The 19,161-nt window shown below is 44.1% G+C and overlaps 1 protein-coding gene across 1 annotated transcript in view; it reads right to left on the bottom strand.

The window, feature by feature from the left end:
- Nucleotides 1-19,161, bottom strand: part of AOPEP (aminopeptidase O (putative)) — a 359,663-nt gene that overhangs the window by 249,775 nt on the left and 90,727 nt on the right. The window contains exon 5 of the mRNA XM_060155372.1: nt 14,760-15,005. Coding sequence (XP_060011355.1) covers nt 14,760-15,005 — 246 coding nt within the window. The remainder of the gene's footprint in view (nt 1-14,759; nt 15,006-19,161) is intronic.

The raw sequence follows: 19,161 nt of genomic DNA, 5'->3' as shown, positions 1-19,161 counted from the left end.
TCACTACTTTCCACTTCCCTTTCTGGCATTTCATTCTATGTTTTCTGTGTTCAGATCATGCTTGGCCTTCTGCCTAAGTCTGAAGATTAAAACCATTAAAAATCTGTCTCCTCAACATCCTCCTATTTAAAAAAAAGATAGCATTAGCTTTCTTCTTCATTTTCTTCTCACTGTGGTTAAAGACTATTTTCCCTTTTCCTCCTTCAAATTTTCTGACTTGAAACCTACACAAAGGCATTATTTTATAAGACTGGTTGCTGGCCTTTTGGTGTGAGCTGAGTGCAGCCTCTTGCTGGCCTACCTCTGGAGTAAACGCTCTGCTCTTAGAAGCCCAGCTACAGGTCCCTACACCAGCTAGTACTGCTCATTCAACACCAGGGCGCAACCCAAATAAATATAACCGACAGCTCAAATTGTGTAAATAATATCCAGTTCTCTTTACCAGAAAAATAAATGGTACTTCTTAATGCTATTTAAAAATAGCAAATAGATGGGTTCATTTTTAAAAAAAAAGGTTCTTTAAACTTCCAAAGTTACTGAGAATAGAATGAACACAATTTTACGGTTGATCAAATTAATGAAATCTGAAGAACAAGGTGATTACAAAACTAGTGAAAAGGGGATCATCATGGCTTCCACTTGGTTTATTAGATGAGGACTTGGGCCTATATAAGCAAGAGCTTCACAATGATACTTTAGGTTTATTAATCTTACTTCCATCCCTACTTTACTGCATGGAAGTTTCCTCCAAGTCTTAGTGAGCCACACAAAAGTGCTGATATTCCATTGCGTTGGAAATTTCCCAGAACAGAAATATCATGTGTTTCCACCTACAGTTATAGCACTGGTGGGGGATAAATCAGATGCAGGCACATCCCTACTTCCCACAAGATGGCAGGTACATCAGCAGAATAACGGAATCTTTGTGCAATTTATCGACTCTAAAATGCACCAAGAGCTCCATGCAGCATTGTTTACAACAGTAAAATAGTCAAAGATCCCTAATCTGGAAAAATGAACTGAGAACATCCATAGAATAGAATACCATGCAGCTAAATAAAAACAGAATGAGAAAACTCTCTAAGGCCTAATAATAGAAAGAAATCCAGGATATAATGCGAAGCGATAAAAGCACAGTATAAGCAGGGTGTGTGCTCTGCCCTCCTTTGTATAAGAAAAAGGAGCAGGGATAATAATCTGTATAGTTTTATTGGCTATTTATTATTGCATCTGCATGAAGAGACTCCTTAAAAAAAGAAACCACCAGTCCAAAATGAAGTCACTCGTGCTTAAGCCCCACAGTCAGCAAACCAAAACCTAATACCCAGCACAACTGCAGTTTCAGCCTCTCCCAGGAGCAGGATTTTCAACCAATCAGTCTGGAATTTCCTAATCAAAATCAGTGAGGTAATCTGCATGACAGATGCACCTTTCCTCCAAAGGAAGGTGACTTTGCCTGAAACAACCCTTTCTTTTGTTTTTGACTTCCTTGTTCACCCACTTTCTGCCTTTAAAAATCTTCCATTTTGTACAGCCTCCCAGAGCACATTTCTGCTTGCTGTCCGATTCATGAATCACTGAATAAACCCAATTTATTGGGATCTTCAAATTTACTCAGTTGAATTTTGTTTTTTAACTGGACACAGAAGGTTATACAAAAAGCTACTAAAAGTATACAAGGAATGAGAGGAATGGGGTAGATGGAAACAGAGGTGGGGAACAGAAGTAGAAAACAATTTTACTAAAGAACTTACTATTCAAATGCCTTTTAAGATTGATTCCTTTGCAAAAGCGTCTTGAGCCATTCTGGGCTACAGGGTTATCTCAACCAACATAGGCAGTACTGTTTACAAAATGCTGTGTGTGCTTCTGGGAGAGGGACCTTGCAAAGGCTGTAGAGTGGGACTGGTATTCAAAGGAGAGCAGTGAGAGTCACCCCACCCTGCTGCTGCTTGCCCCCTCCATCCTGGCCTTGTTTCTGACTCTGAGCCTCTCTCGCTCCATTTGGAAGCAGCAGATGTGGCAACACTGGGTTCTTTCGGAGGTTTCCATCATGTAGTCCTTTCAAGCACAGGTCAGATAATGCCTCTGATACCAAGAGCAGACCAGAGACAGATCAGAGACAGCTGCTTCAGGAGTGGACAGGGCTCAATCTCTGACCCAAAAGTGAGGGGAAAAGAGGTCACTGTCCAACTGGTGGACCCAAAGCCCCAGAGGAGCTTGGACAGTTCAGTCGAGTCCAGGTGGGATCCCAAATCCCAGGAAGATCAGGATTTCTTTTAATTTGTTATTAGATACGGAAAAGGAACTAAGAAATGCATTCGACCTAAACCAGAAATGCCCAGTGGTTTTATTCTGCTGCCCTCTTCAACTTTCTTTTGAGGGGAAGAAAAGTTAATACGTACGTTTAAACTACTAAAGTTCAAGCTACATCCCTAAAGGAAGACCTGACAAGAATATAGGTGCTACTCTAAAATGCTTCCTCAGTGAATTAAGAAATTCCATTTGCACAATCTAAGTAATCTGGACTCAATAACTCTTTGAAACAAACCGTTCATGTCTTCATGCTACCATGGTTACTTATCACACCTATTTTTTTCTTCTCGCTGCAGCTATTGTTTCAGAGAATCTTGGACATTCTGGGTTGGTAGGGACCTTAAAGTTTGTGATTCACAGTCATAAGCAATGAATCATAGGTGTTTTCTGACCCAGAAAACTACCAAATTTCTCCAAGCCTACTGAAACAAAGGGACCCATGCCGAGGACGTTTTACACATGATCTTATCTAATGTGCCAAGAGTTCTGGAGGTGAGTAGTGCTTTCACAAACGAGGAACTGGGCTAGGTTTCACAGCACTCAACAGCACAGTTGCATTGCCACCTGGTCTTCTGACTGCAAAATCAGGACTCTCTTTCCACCGTCTCACGTGGTGTCCCGAGGGTCGGACGGACGAGCACGGGCTCTGAAGAAGCGTGAAGTAACATCACGGCAGTTCTACAGGCTAACCGAGGAGAAATAAATGAAATGAGAAGAGAGTAGGTGCACTTGGTTGCCTGGGGCTCACCCTTCCTTAGCTCACAAGCCAGGCGTGGGCCTGCAGGTTTCTACCGCTCAGCTCAGGCCCACAACCACCATTAGGCTCCACTTGCCCTATGCCTCAGAGGCTGAGAGTCACAGAAGCCTAGGCCCTGATCCCAGCTGTCAGCACCTGCTGGGACTCATCACGCCACAAGATAAACTTCTGGGCTGAGCAGAAAGCAGGAGAATCACGGGAGGGGCTAAGCAGAGAGGCCTTACTCAGTAACAGGGATTCCAGATCTCAGACACACTGGGCAGAGCTGCCACAACAGGGCTGGTCTTGAGGGAAGCCGTGGGGAGCCTGTGACAGCCGGGCCATGGAAGCAGGCTGAGGGCTTGTTTGGGAGGATCAAATGGGAGAATGTATATATATGTTATATATGGTGTGTGTGTGTGTGTGTGTGTGTGTATTCTCTCATTTGATCCTCACAAACATATATGTATATGGAGACACTCTACAACCTATAAAGAGTCAGGCGGTATCACCATTGAAGAATGAAGGCTGGAGGGGAAAGGATCCAGAGTTGCTCAAAGCCACTGACTTCCTTTTTTAATCCTAAAGACTAATGATGCTTTTGTTTGTACAGGCAAAAAAGAAGTAGCCCTTGTAAATTAGTCAGGGCCCTGGGTTGTAAATGTCAGAAACACAGCTCAACTAGCTTGGGCCGAAAAAAAGGGCAGGGGCACACAAGTGAATGCCATTTCTCACCCATATTTCTGCTTCTCTTACATTCTCTGAGACCAGGTCCCCCTGGTGATTGGAAACATAGTCCAGTTGCCCTCACACCACACACTTCGCAGCCTCCTCTACTCTTCATTCCAACCAGGAAATCCCAGGGAAGGACTTGTGCCGAAAGTTAAATAATAAGATCCCTACACAGAGGTGCCCCTAGGGCAGGGGTTATGAAGAGTAAGTGGCTTGCATCCCCTGGAGGGAGATAGTGTGATGTCCAGCCATGGCTTGGGAGGGTTCCTGAGAGCTGAGGGGGATGCGTTGACTAGCACTGATCTTACTCTCAGATCCTCAGTCAGATCTCAGGGAGGTGTCTAGAGGCCCCGCAGAGACTCTCTCCTCCAGGCACCTCTGGGAGCCCACTGAATGCAAGAACACATGGTTGGTGGTGGCAACGTCAGAAAGGTAAATATCTAGATCTGGGCCTATTTCCCTTCAGATGATGGAGGGAGTATTACAGAATAATAAGATGGACATTCATTTGTTCTTGAGAACAAGCACCCTCTCTCTCACCTCTACCTTTAGAAATATAGTACAGATTACCTTCAACAACTTTGGGCCTTACACATGGAAGTCAAAGAAGAGGGGTTCCTGGAATAAAGAGCCATCATCTGTATCCTCAAATAACTTGAAACTATCCAAGCATTTGTAGGCATGAGGCTGAATCCAAGGGGTTTCCTTCATCTGTCCATTCACTCTCCTCACCCCAGCTCCCGGACACCAGCTTGTATGGTCTCAGAAGGCAGGAGAAAAGCTCAAAGTTTAAAAGGACAAAATTCAAACAGAGATGACCCTGGACCACATAGGAAAGGTCAGAATTATTCCCGAAGAGGTCTGTTCCCCGAGACACCACTTAAGCTGAGGAAGTACCTCACCCCCCAACCCCGGGGATCTGGTTACCAGAATAGGCACAGGGGCCAGGGTGGAGGGTCTGGAGGCTGGCAGATTTTCTGGGTCCCATTTCCTGTGGTGGCCTGGGGACCGGGGTCTGAGCCCCCTACCAGGCATTGTGCCTTGCTGAGCTCTGGGGTCCATAATCTCCTGATTGCTTGCAGCTCTGCTAGGAGATATCAAAGACAGGAAGAAATGGTTTGAAGCCAAGCAGAGGGGGTGAAAGAGCAGGGAAGGCTGACTGGGGGTGGAGGGAGACTGGAGGGGGTAGCGGGGAGAGCCTAGGGGCGGGGAGGGTTAGGCCAAGGGAGAAGAGAAATCAGAATTAAATGAAAACAGCATTGTAGCTGGGCCCCTCTCAGTAAAGTCCTGCCATGCATGCATTAACCCTCCATCGATGAAAACAAAATCCAGGGGCCTGGTGCCTGCCTGCTGGGGCACATAAAGCGTAGGGGATATAATATCTTCCAGGTGGGTGTGCCCAGAAGCACACAAAGGTGCTTGACAGGTCGTTTAAAGCTGACTGTCAAGGTCAAAACAACACCACCTGCAGGTTAAACTGAAATGTCTTCATCCATCCCCCACCCGGGGTTGTCTGCTGTTGTTTGTTTTAAACCAAAGCACAGTTTGAGCAGCAGAGAAGCCTGACAACTGTTCAAACATATGTACGTGCAACTTATTGGCTTGCAAATGGAGATATCTGGAGGCTAAAAACAAGTGGGGCGGGGGGCAAGGGGGACTGACAAATTAGCTGCTAACTTTGAGGAGATGTGGGGAGGGGGTCTGAGTGGTAATTTGCCAGGCTGAAGGAAGAAGGCCTTTTTCCACGCAGCATACTCCTGATGTAGTATTTGGAAATGCTGTTTTGCATTGATGGTGCACAGAGCAGAGGGGGCTATTATGAAAGGAAGGGGCCCCTGACCTTGAGATCTGTTTATTTTGCAATTGAGTAGGGGTAAGAGAGGCCCCTTCTGAACCTCCTGCTTGCAGGCCTAACAGTTAAATGCCTACTGCTGCCCAGGTGCCCAAGTACAAGGAAATCGCAGGCTTGTGATGTAACTAGCCCTTACATCAAAAAGAAAATAGGGCTTCCCTGGTGGCGCAGTGGTTGAGAGTCCGCCTGCCGATGCAGGGGACGCGGGTTCGTGCCCCGGTCTGGGAGGATCCCGCATCCCGCATGCTGCATGACACAGAGCGGCTGAGCCCGTGAGCCATGGCCGCTGAGCCTGCGCGTCCAGAGCCTGTGCTCCACAACGGGAGAGGCCACAACAGTGAGAGGCCCGCGTACCGCAAGAAAAAAAAAAAAGAAAATATACCTGTGGTAAATCACTGAATGAAACTGAGTCACCCCCACTCGGGTTCAAAATAAAACTCAAACCTAATCAAATCAAAGAATGTTAAGGCTCTAAGACACTCTGCAGGCGATTCTAAATCAGCCTCTTACTTTACCAGAGAAGAAAACTGGGCCAGGGAGGCCCAGTGACTTGCCAGGGATTCTGGCCTGTCACTGGGCCCAGCTCCTGGGGAACACATTCCTTATGAATAACAGACAAGCAGACAGCATCACCAAGGAGCTTCCCCATCATCCTCTTTCCTCAGTCTAACATGCTCTCCTGAGAGAAGACAGCAGGGTGTAGTCTGTGAAAACTACCCAAGAGACACTTCCCTGTCCAGAGACGCCCTCACAGTCCCCACAAAATAACACCTGCAGCAGAATCACCTGGGCAGAAGTGTTAACATACCAGATGCCAAGACGGCACCTCAAACCCACTGAATCAGAGTCTCCGTGGTGGGACCCAGGTAGCTGCAGAGACCCTAGGGCACTAGCCAACCCAATGATGTGCAGGGAGAAATGTTAGAACTTCCTTTCATAATTGTTTTCTTCTTATGGAAACTTTTAAGTTTCCATTTTTGTGTGTATTTTATAATATACCTAATATATTAACACCGTACTAAATGTATACAACTAATAAATAAATATAAATATGTGGAAGGGGTGATTGTTCAAAAATTGATATATAGTCAGAAAAGTGTGGGACCTCCTGCACTAAATGGTGACCCCATCTTCTTCACTGCTGTAAAGCAAGGCCTTTGAGCAGTGCCTGACACACGGCAGGTCCGCAACTGCTACCGACAGCATGAAAGCTGGATTCCGCAGCCAGCTATGCAATGGGCTCCAAGATATTTCTTCCCCAAGAATCACTCCCTAAAGTGTGTTTTGAGGAGGTGGTTTTCTTGAGACCACAACGGCCCAGCAGCCACAACAAAGGATTAAAATTTTACAGGAAAAAAAGAAGGTACGAGCTGCTTTCTAGGATTCACACCCACCTGTTTGTAAAAACAGAAAAGAGTTATAGAGGAAAATGAGCATGGTAAAGGGGGATCCCTGGGCATAAGATTTGGGGGAATCCTGCATATTATGGCCCTGTCTTTGAGAGGCACATATATGACAGGATATTAAATCAGGATAATAAGGATATTAAAGGCTTTCTTTCCTCACATCTTTGGCCTTTTAAAGTTAATGCTTCTTTTTAAGAAAAGTAGTTGGGATACTCTTCCAATTACATTCTAGGGGTGGGTAAAGTGACAAGGCAATCTCTTACCCACTTTATGCAAACAGGCTTCTGGGGCTCAGACGGTGGTGGGTTCCAGATGCACAATGGCTATCATACAACAGAGGCAATGTTCCCTTGAGCAGAGCTATTCATAGATTGTGCCTTGCTTGTTTCCGGAGTTGGTGTTTTCCCTAAAAGGAGTCTAGCCCTAAGAGAAATACATAACACCGCTCCATGGCCACATGCACACACAACACAGTCCAGAAGCCAGGAGCATTCGCTCACTCTGTGAAGTGCTTCAAGGAGTGAGAACGCACAAGATTGGTAATATTCCAACTCAGACAACTTTGCACATTCAATTCCATGGTACTTTTTCACCCAAGGAATGTATGTTCTATTCAATAATGGTGCTTCTGTAGAGAAATAACTGAGAGGAGAAAAAAATACAAGGCTTTTCTTTGCAATGGAAAGATGGAAAAGTAGGGCCAACTGGCCATCTCAGGCTCGAGGGCTGGAAAAGATTAGGGGCCTATGATGACGTCAATAGAGAGAGAAGATTACAAATGTAGGTAGATGGATGATTGCTTCAGGAAGGCCTTTCAAAGGCCTGACAACTTCTCTTGAAGAATGGCCCCAGCAGTGTCCTCTGAAGGTAGGACTGTTCAGTCTATGTGTGTGGAGAACAGTTCAAAGAAGACAAAACACTTAAGCGTAATCTCTCAGAGGGTGAGGAATCGTAGTAAAATGGTGATAAAATGCTACTTCGGGATCTGACAAGCAGCGCAGCTGTTTGATGGCAAGAAGAAGATTCTGGCTAAGCCAAAAGCTGTGAGTTCACTCTGCCTGCTGTTCCTCTATACAGAGAATCTGGCCCCAACATACTCATGTGATCCAGGAATTTGCCCGGTACCCAGATTCTATGGTTGCCTCAAAGCGAGCCCATAGTGAACACTGATCTTCAACTAGACTCCATGACACTATGATTCTACAGGGGGACCTTGAAGCAAATATATATACCCCAGAGAGGGTTACAGATAAGTCTTGCCTAAGTCTGAACCCCAGGCTCTGACAGCCATCCCAGGATGAGGCCCTTTTACTTTTGTCTCTGACTTCCCAGCTCTAAGTGACCTGGGGACATCATATATTCTCCTGTACCTGCGCTGTAAAGAATGTAGCATACGCACACCTCTTCACTCCTGTCTCAATCACTACAGACTGATATTGTCAAAACTAACCAAATAATCACAGTCAAGGGCTTCCAGAGTCCCAGAAGAACATCGCCTTATGAATACCTGTTTCTATTTCAAGAGAGAAAAATGAAAGAACCAGAGCACATTAGAGGGGGAAAGCCCTTCTCTACAAGATAGGAGGAAAATAAAGTCAGGTAGTTTTCTTAAGAAGAAAAATAGAAAACAGAGTGGAGAAATAAACACAAAGAAAGCAACAAAGGGGAAGCATCTGAGGCCCACGAGGGGGCCTCGAGGGGGCCAAGCATCACGAGGGGCCTGAGGCCCCTCGTGTGGACCTGTGGACCTTGCTACTCACAACGTATCCTATTTGCTCATTGCTCCAGCAATGGCAGGGGTGCCAGTAAACAAAGGATTAAAATTTTACAGGAAAAAAAGAAGGGATGAGCTGCTTTCTATCATTCACACCCCCTGTTTGTAAAAACAGAAAAGAGTTATAGAGGAAAACAGGGAAAGAAGTGCTCCTTCAAAATACTTTTTAAAACAATCCATGCGCAAAGAAGAATTTATTAAAGTCTGGGAAACAAACAGCCACAATAACAAAGAACTTAAACCCACACATAGACCCCAAAATCCACAGCACACCAGAGAGAGCAGAGGGGCTGGCAACCTTGGTGAACCGAAAGGTACACTAATTTCTGGCTCAAAATCAGTTTCCCCAAGGAAAGAATCCCTATGGTTGCATCCTGCCTTGAAATCAAGGGGTCACAGCCCCTGACATTTACAAGAGGGTTGTCGAAATGTATAGCAGTTTTTGGTTTAGGGGAGCCAAAACTTCAAGTAGAAGCTAACAAAGAACAAGTAAAGAAAAATTCCCAAAACTGTGAAACCTTGCTACTTAAGATAATGACAAAAATTTACGACCGCTTCCTTCCCCAACAGAAAGGAGCACAATTAGAAGGCTGAAAACAACAGGCCCTTTGTACCAGCACGGTTATGTTTTGCTTATTCTATTACACACTGGCTGGGAGATAAGAATAAACGGGGCAATACCCTGTCTAACCCCAGGAGGAGGAGGTGGAAGGAGAGCTCGTTACATTCATTCTTGGGCATGTATGCGCACACCGCTTATTTGCAAATTGAGGCACTTAAGAAAATTGGGCATGCAACAGTCAGCAACTCTTACAAGCATTCAGAAGCCTTTTATTGCACAATCCAATCTTTTAAGAACAAGTCATGTGTAATTGGGAGCTTTATAGTTTTGCTCCACTGTGAAGTGCACTGAAGATGTTTCAGTAATTGATAATTATTTCTCTATGTTCTTTATCCATCAGTCCTATTTTTGCTCAGTCTTTAAAAACCTTAAAAATTAGGCTGAGCAAACATATAAATAATGCCTCCCTCCTTGTGACCTGTTGTGTTAAAAAAAAAAACTTGCAAGGAATCAACCAGCAGCCACTGGGGAGAGTTGCCAGTCTGGTACCAAGTGCTCTGATGCCCCCTCAGTGGAGAATTCTGCTCAAGCACAGTAGATGCTAAGCCAAGTCAGGCTCCAGTCAGTCAGTCACAAGATGCTGTGGCACCACTGGTCCCCAGAAAGCCGAGAAACGATCTGACCTCTCTGACTACTCTCTCCATATACACAGGACTGCGTGGAACCATCAATCTCTGCTCGACCTCTGCCCTTTCTTAGTGGCTCTCCCTCACTTTCCTCAAACGGGTGTACGGGTGGCTCAGGTGACCCAAGCCCTGCAGGACCATGGCATTTCCTGGTGCCCAAAATGAGTCTAAGGAAAGCCATTCTAAAAGCTCATTGCCCTCTAGTCATGCTGGCCTTCTTTCTGCCCCTCCAGCCCATTACAACGGTTCCCTTGGGGCCTTTGGACTTGAACTTCCCTCAGCCTGAGTTGCTTTCCCACCAGATTACCACAAGACTGGCTCCTTCCTGTTCTTCAGTCTCACTGCAAAAGTCACTCTTTAAAGAAGCCTTGCCTCTTCACCCTAACGATGCTACTGGTCCCCAGTTACTCTGTCACTTAATGTGGCTATATTTTCTTCATAGCACACATCTCGGTTGTTTGTTTTCATGTATACTATCTTCTCCCCTGACTGGAATGTAAGTTCCGTAATGACAGAGATTTCATCAACCTTGTTCACCCTTGTAGACTCAGCATCTTAAATCCTACCTGGCACACGGTATGCGCTTAATAGAACTTTAAGAATGAATAAATGAATAAATAAACAAACAAATGAACTGATGAACGAGACAATCTGGTACAGAACCAGAGGGAAAAAGATCAAAGCAGAATTGGTCACCTATCCTCAACCACACTGCTACCTTTTTTTTTTTTTGTCCCCAGTTTTCCAAGAAGGACTGGGGTGAAACCACACGTGAATGGTAGAGGGGGGAAGCACGGCCATAGAGGACATGGCTTTTTTATTCAATGCTCTATACATAAAACCACTCTGAAATGATCTGCAGAAGATTCTTCCAATTCAAGTAGAGGAGGAAAAAAAACAAGAACGTATTTCGATGTCAGCAAGGTAGTTCTGCCAACCTAATTACACCCCGTGACATGTAATTGTGAACCGCTGAAAGACAAATGGTGGAGCAAAGCACTTATTACAAACATACACAGAGGTAAGACTGAGGTGTTAATTTTGAGACAACTGTCATAAATCTGATTCCAGGATATTATTCCATTAACATTATTATTATTATAACAAAGGGTGTAAGGAGGATGACGAACTCCTTTCATGAATTTCGCAATACCTGGGAAATTAGGCTTACTAGTCAATGCCTGGCTGAGACATTTGAGAAAATAAGAGGACACAATGAAAATGACAGAATGCTAATTACACCAACATGAAGAGAGTTGTTCTATACATTAGAGACTCATTTAAAATGCATTCTTATCTTTGTTTAGATAACATGTTACTCAATCCAAGAAATGTACACTCCACAGCTCCTCATATGGCAGATTCAGCCTTTATAGAAGGCAAACGTAACATGAAACAAAAACAGAAAGCCCACATTTACAAAATGAGAAAAGGATGGGAATGCAACTGTGAATAGTGCCTTAGAGGCAAACTAGTCATTTTTCTTAAAATCAGAATAGAATGAAAGTATCTCTCCCCTGGAGGGGTTGATAAGTAACAGTTCCTAGTATATTAAAAGGTGACAAAAATCATGAAGTGCAGTATTGATAAATGTTCTACTTACTGCTATTTGGAGTGAAAAAACACTCCAAATTCTAAACAGTTGTTGTTTTATTATTTACTTTGTTATAAATTGATTTGTCATTATCATACATTCAAATTGTACAAATGTTTTTTTCTTGCTTTACTGAAATATCAGAATCAGGCTCAAAAACAGACTCAGAGCGGAGAGTTTTAAGGTTATTCATGTGAACTATGATATGTAATATGTAAAATACAGTGAAATCATTATGGATATTATCCCCAAAGTTTTTAAAACTTTTATTAACAATTCACCCATTTTAGTTCATGTGGGACTGCTTAATGTCATCTACTAAAAAAGAATACTAAGTTTATGTAAAATGTTATTCATTATGATTAAGACCTAGTCACTAAAGAAATCCAGAGGTATGGAATTTATGATCTTACATACATGTTTATAAAATGTGGACTCAGGAAAGAAGCATTTAATTTACCAAGGAATCCTTTGATCTCCAGTGCATTACAACTAATAGGACAATGGCAAATTTCAGAGTAGATGTCTTTTTTTTTTTAATAGATCTTTATTGGAGTATAACTGCTTCACAATACTGTGTTAGTTTCTGTTGTACACCAAAGTGAATCAGCCATATGCATACACATGTCCCCATATCCCCTCCCTCTTGAGCCTCCCTCCCACCCTCCCTATCCCACCCCTCTAGGTCATCACAAAGCACAGAGCTGATATCCCTGTGCTATGCTGCTGCTTCCCAATAGCTAACTATTTTGCATTCGGTAGTGTACATATGTCGATGCTACTCTCACTTCGTCCCAGCTTTCCCCTCCCATCCCATGTCCTCAAGTCCATTCTCTATGTCTACATCTTTATTCCTGCCCTGCCACTAGGTTCATCAGTACCATTTTTTTTTTTTTTTAAGATTCCATATATATGTGTTAGCACACGGTATTTGTTTTTCTCTTAGACGTCTTCTTGAGTGGCTCCTACTAGACTTGGGGTTTCTCTACTCCTCTTTAGGGTACAGAATTGACCTACAAGACTGTCATTTTTGTTTCAGTTTGCTTTATAGAGCCCCAAGCAAAGATTTGACCATAAATAAGGCAACAGGGCCCCAGGAGCCAGCTGAGTCATAAACCTCACTCAGTTGCATGTGGCTCAAGGTGTGGGGATCCCGAGAGAGTCAAGCCAAGCAAGTGGAATCAATTTAGGTCAGAGTTAGGAAAAACAGTGCCTCCGTACCCCCAACTGGCAGTGGAAGATACCACAATCCCCCCTCCACTGTTCAAATACAGGGAGAGGTAACTAAGCCCAGGAAAACATCTAGACCAGGGCAGACTATTTCTACAGTCTAAAAAGAAGGGAAAAAAATGGTATTTGACAACCAACCACAAATTTTTAAATGTACGGTTCTCCTGTTTTTAAGCATAAAAGCAGTCTTGTTCCTGCTAAGTTATTATCACCATCACAGTTTTTGACATTTGTGCCCAAGTACCATTTGGCCGTAGGGTACTTAGGCTTACTACGTTAAAAAAACAGATTTAGGCATGTTTAAATCAATTTAAATATCTCAAAAAGAAGCAAACACACAGCTTGGGCACACAAACTTAAAAAGAAAAGCTTTATAGATTGGCCTACAGGTCAACAAATTCTGGTTTTGGCAGACTGATACCAGAAAGGAGCTATAGAAAATAAATAAGTTTCTCTGTATGAAAAATACTATGCCTCTGGTTCCCTCAGGTCAGAACATGGAACTGTTAGCAAACATGCCCTGAAAAACTGCAACTCTCATAAAGTGCTAAAAACTCCCAAATAAACACGGTCCCTCAAAACGGTGTACAAATCAGACACATTTAACAAACGACCCTTCCTTTGCCAGTAATTCCACTCAAATTAAGTCCAGCAGTCTCTTCAAAGGGACCAAAGAAGACCCCTTGTTAAGACAAATTCTATATATAGACAGCCAAGACAATTACATGAGGCACATAACCAAATATATATAATGATCCTAGTTTTTACATTCCCATTATCTTCATGAATATAGGATACACGTCTGTCTAAATGACCTTCTCAGACCTCCTCAAGGATTAAAACTACCAGCCAGCTTTTAAAAAGTATACGTATATAGTAAAGATCAAAAGCAAATGTTCTGGTCAGTTCTTATCTACTCATGGGTTTCACTAAGAATGTGTGCAGCTTTCAGGGAAAACACCACGAATGACAGCTGTTCAAAAGCATAGAAATTAATTGGCAGCAGGAATTTCCTTGACTAATAGGGAAAAACTTAAAGTCACATGTTTTGATGAGCTTATTTTTCCCATCCTTAGTCGAGCATATTCACTGTTAATGATTAAGATTTTCAAACAGAAATAGAACCAAGAAAATCCTGAGTACATAACCAAGTAAAACACTGAGTGAAACGCAGTTACCTATTACTGAATGAACAACAGCATTAATGAATGAATTTTAGGCATAAATTACATATAGGAAAAGGTTCAACTTTCAGGTCTTGATTTTCCATAGGAACTAAACTAGGATGACAGTAAGAATAATACATTTATTATATTAAAAAATAGTAGCAAGACAAGTGACCCCCCCCCCAACCTTCCCTAGTGAGCCATCTGCTTTGTGCTGTTTTTCTAGCAGCCGTGATAGATTTATACTGATTCATCCACAGTCTCTCTGACACAGGGGCTCTCAAGTCGTTGCCCTTGTGACCAGTGGTGAGAATGCATGAGACAGCTGGTCGGGATTACGCGAGCAGCCTGTGCTCTAGAACCAAGTTGTGTTACTCTGTCCAGAGCTATGACCGTTGGGCTCGTTAGCATCATGCTCTCACCACCTGAGCTAACTAGCCCCTGATTAGCCACAATCCAACATACACCGCTCTGGGGGCACAGCGTGTTCTCAATCCCAGCAACAATGTGAGTGTTTACTCTCAAGGCAACTGAATTGAGCCCATGACACCCAAAGGCTCATGCGTGGTGGAGTATACACACGCCGTCCCTCAAGGCGGCAGTGAGATGGCCCTTCCAACCTAATCAAACGATTGCTCTGACAGAGCTCAGGGAAAGCAAGAAGTAGTCAAAAAACTTCCCCAGAGCCACAACAGAACGACGTACCTGGCCATCCCCAGACTCGGAAAGTTGGCAGGAACAATGAGTACATCCAGCCTGGAGAACGGGTGTGTTCCCAGGACAGAGTGTGCTGCTGAGAGGCAAGGAGGGATCAGCGGCAGAAGGGTCTCTTGGCAGGCACCCTTCAGGCACACTGGAGCGAAGACCCGATGAGGAATTATCTCCTGGGTGGTGGCAGAAGCATTCTGGAAGCGGCAGGGGTATTCCATGTGACCACAAACACCAACATACCTGGGAACAACATGAAATAAGTAGATGCGTTTTATTGGTAAATCAGGTTTATTCCCCTTGCCATGGAGATGAGGAACTCTCACAGACACAGACAACTTCTGGGAGACAGTGGCTCTGATGGGCTTATAAGCAAAGCAGTTCATTTTGGTTCCTGGCTTGTCTGTTTCTGCACAGTGGTGAAAAATGACAGGTCAAAATACTTATCAATGTGCTGAATCGACTATTTTCAATCTAAGCTAAGTAAAAGTAGTAAAATCTTCTTTTAGAATAAATAGGGGGGACCTCCAAGATTCAAAATAACAAAACAACCCCCCACCAAAATAAAAAGCAATTTCCTGCCCTCAGAAACGTGCCTTTCAAATGTCACTACGGGGAAAATCTTCTCCAATTCAGGGACAATTTGCAACTCAGAAAGGAAGGGACAGTGCAACCAAGTTAAAGATCTCACTCTGAAATGTTCTACAATAAAAGATACAGACTCGGGCTTCCCTGGTGGTGCAGTTGTTGAGAGTCCGCCTGCCGATGCAGGGGACACGGGTTCGTGCCCCGGTCCGGGAAGATCCCACATGCTGCGGAGCGGCTGGGCCCGTAGCCATGGCCGCTGAGCCTGAGCGTCCAGAGCCTGTGCTCCGCAAAGGGAGAGGCCACAACAGTGAGAGGCCCGCATAAAAAAAAAAAAAAAAAAAAAAAAAGATACAGACTCAGTGATGTATCATGCGAACCAAATGACAAAGCTTTTCAAAAGAATACAATCCATTTTACTGAAAAGTAACCTAGCTGTTCTTTACAAAGGCTATCACAAGTTGTGCTGTTAAGGAATACAGAGGCACTTTGATACAGTATTTCCCCCAATCCACTTTCAATACAAATTTAACTGAATCAACCTTTTAAGGAAACAGACCAGAGCCCAGCCCATACCATCTGACCACTGCCAGTTATTCTGTCAAAGGTGGAGCTGAAAAAGAATTCCTAGAACCTGACTCAGAGGCCTCAAGAGAACTTATCTACCCAAAGAAACCAACATCAAAGGAAACTCTATTTTTCCACCGGTTAACACATCCTTTATTCAAACAGAATGGAAAGCCTCTCTAATTTAAATTTACAAATTATAATTCTAACCATAGGTGCTTATTAGATTCATACTGAATACTGAAAAACCTGAAAATTCTGGCACATCCCAATAAGGGCAGACTGCAACAATAATTTCTCTCCATGTTTCTGAAGTGCCTTTCACCCGTCCAAGGCCAGCACTGCCCAAGGAGATCCACACAGCTATGGAGATAAGCCTTGCTCTCCACCAGCCTGGGACATAGAACACAGCTTCCAGCACTGATGACCTTTCACCACAGTTTAGGGTAAGAGAAATGGGTGGAGACCCATAAAAACTTCTGCCAGGATAAAGTGACAGGAAGAATATCTTTATTGACACTGAACGCTAGCCAAAGTCCCTGGATTGATAACCTTGCCTTACAGAGAGTGAGTATAGCTGCCTATTGGTAAACATCTAACTGAAAAGGCTGCAACTGTCCACCTAATGACAAGTACCGTGCTGGTGCATCAATTCAACCAAAGGTTAGAGAATAGTTTGGGGTAGCCAAAGGTACACCCAAAAAAGCCACTTCGCTCAAATGAAAAGGTGAGTTAAATTCTCTCTGGACAGGAATGGCACTAGCCAGGGTAATGAAGGTCATTCCGGTTGTGTGAATCAGCACCATTTTTCATAATCAAAGCCTGGGAGAATATGCAGGACTTTAAGGCAATCTAGCTATAATCAAGCTATGTGAGACCATTAAGGCTCCCAATAAAAATGGAAATGGCATCTGGGAAGCCACACGTGTGTTCCTAACGTGGGGATCAGGAAACCTAGGCTTCAGAGTCTGTTCTCAGACTGGCTAGCTGTGACCTGAGGCAAGCAACTCAGTATCTGGGGCCTCCTTTTTCCTCATCTCTTAACGTGGTCTCACAAAAGTGGCTGCTGGGGGGAGGGGAGGAATTGATTGGAAGGGGATGTGAGGGAACTCACGGGGGTGATGGAAGGTTCTCTGTCTGGTTTAGGGTACATACAATCATCAAAAGCTCATCAAGCCAAACACTTAAGATCCATGCATTCTGTTGTATGTTAATTATGCTTTAATTAAAACCAAACAAACAGAAAACCTAAAATGGTTTCTAAGATTTCTTCTGGCTCTGTGATTCCATGACAACCCACCACAGAAGCCCCTCTTCATACAACAGCCATGTTCCTGAAGCAGTGAGGCAATACTGTACTTGCATAGAGTCAAGAATAGTCTTCCGGGTTTCCCTGGTGGCGCAGCGGTTGAGAGTCTGCCTGCCAATGCAGGGGACACGGTTCGAGCCCTGGTCTGAGAAGATCCCACATGCCGCGGAGCAACTGGGCCTGTGAGCGACAACTACTGAGCCTGCGCATCTGGAGCCTGTGCTCCGCAACAAGAGAGGCTGCGATAGTGAGAGGCCCGCGCACTGCGATGAAGAGTGGCCCCCGCTTGCCACAACTGGAGAAAGCCCTCGCACAGAAACAAAGACCCAACACACCCCAAAATAAATAAATAAATTTATTAAAAAAAAAAAAAGAATAGTCTTCCACAGAACCAGTATTAACTCAAAGGTGCTGTATCTTCCTTTCACACTAACCTTCAGATATTAATCTCTGTGTATGTGCCTGCTCCAATATACTCTCAATACCAACAAATCAATCATTTGTAAATACCTATTCCTTGTGCCCAGACTTGTAACCAGAGTAAATATATTAACAGTACAGATTATTAATAATATTCGATTGTTAATTAATAATCTGTAATACTAACTATAATAAGAATAAACAATAACTCCTACCACAACTGCTACTGAACATTTACTATGTGCCAAGCACTGTTCTGAACACTTTATGTACATTATCCCAATTAATCCACACAACATTCCTAAAGAGTAAGAACTATTCTTTTCATCACATCGTGAATCATCATAAGCTCCTCACTGCTGACCCTCCTTCTCTACATACTTCATGATGCTTCTTGAGTTAACTGGGACCCTGGATTTTTTTTCGAAGCTGAGCTCAGCTGGTATGTGGTTCTCTGGCTTCCTGCTCCTCTTTTTTTTTTTTTTTTTTTTGCGGTACGCAGGCCTCTCACTGTTGTGGCCTCTCACTGTTGTGGCCTCTCCCGTTGCGGAGCACAGGCTCCGGACGCGCAGGCTCAGCGGCCATGGCTCACGGGCCCAGCCGCTCCGCGGCATGTGGGATCTTCCCGGACCGGGGCACAAACCCGTGTCCCCTGCATCGGCAGGCGGACTCCCAACCACTGCGCCACCAGGGAAGCCCTTCCTGCTCCTTTTTGTAGTTATTGCCCATTAATGGGCAAGAGTGGGAAGAACTGGTGAAATATATGTTAGGCTAGTAAATGATGGGAACCTGGTCACTGGTTCCCTCTCATACAATTTCTAGGCTGAAATTATTTTATAAGAGGTCCTTCCAAGGAGCGAGAGTGACCGTGTTTTACTCATAATCCCAAGATTGAAAACTGTCAGGAAGTTCTCCTTCAGCCATCCTCTTGTTTCAAGAAGGTTCTGAACTAGAACCACTTGACACAAACGTTTCCCTGTCATAGGTTCAAAAGGAATGGCTGGAAAAGTCTCCCTTGGGAATGCATAGCCTTTACTCAAAAACCCCTTCCTCGGTTCAACCTGACAATTTAGTAAATATTTCCAGCCTCCTTGCTCTATTCAAGGCACCACAGAGGATGCTGCTGTGTACACATGTATGAATAAATCTCCAACCCTATCTTTTTTTAAATTTTTTTTGCAGTATGCGGGGCTCTCACTGCTGTGCCCTCTCCCGTTGCGGAGCACAGGCTCCGGAAGTGCAGGCTCAGTGGCCATGGCTCACGGGCCCAGCCGCTTCGTGGCATGTGGGATCCTCCCGGACCGGGGCACGAACCCGCGTCCCCTGCATCGGCAGGTGGACTCTCAACCACTGCGCCACCAGGGAAGCCCTCCAACCCTATCTTTGAGGAGCTTTTTCTCTTGGGAGAAAAAATTTTAAATTCTGAAAGGTACAGTGACACAGTTTACACAATTTATTAACATGTTTCAGCAAGCGGATTAGATGCTTGCTTACCGTAAAAATCACGAGTGTTCAAAA

The sequence above is a fragment of the Lagenorhynchus albirostris genome, chromosome 7 (genome assembly GCF_949774975.1).
Source record: "Lagenorhynchus albirostris chromosome 7, mLagAlb1.1, whole genome shotgun sequence".
NCBI classification, from domain to species: domain Eukaryota; kingdom Metazoa; phylum Chordata; class Mammalia; order Artiodactyla; family Delphinidae; genus Lagenorhynchus; species Lagenorhynchus albirostris.
This window is presented reverse-complemented; position numbering and strand designations above follow the sequence as displayed.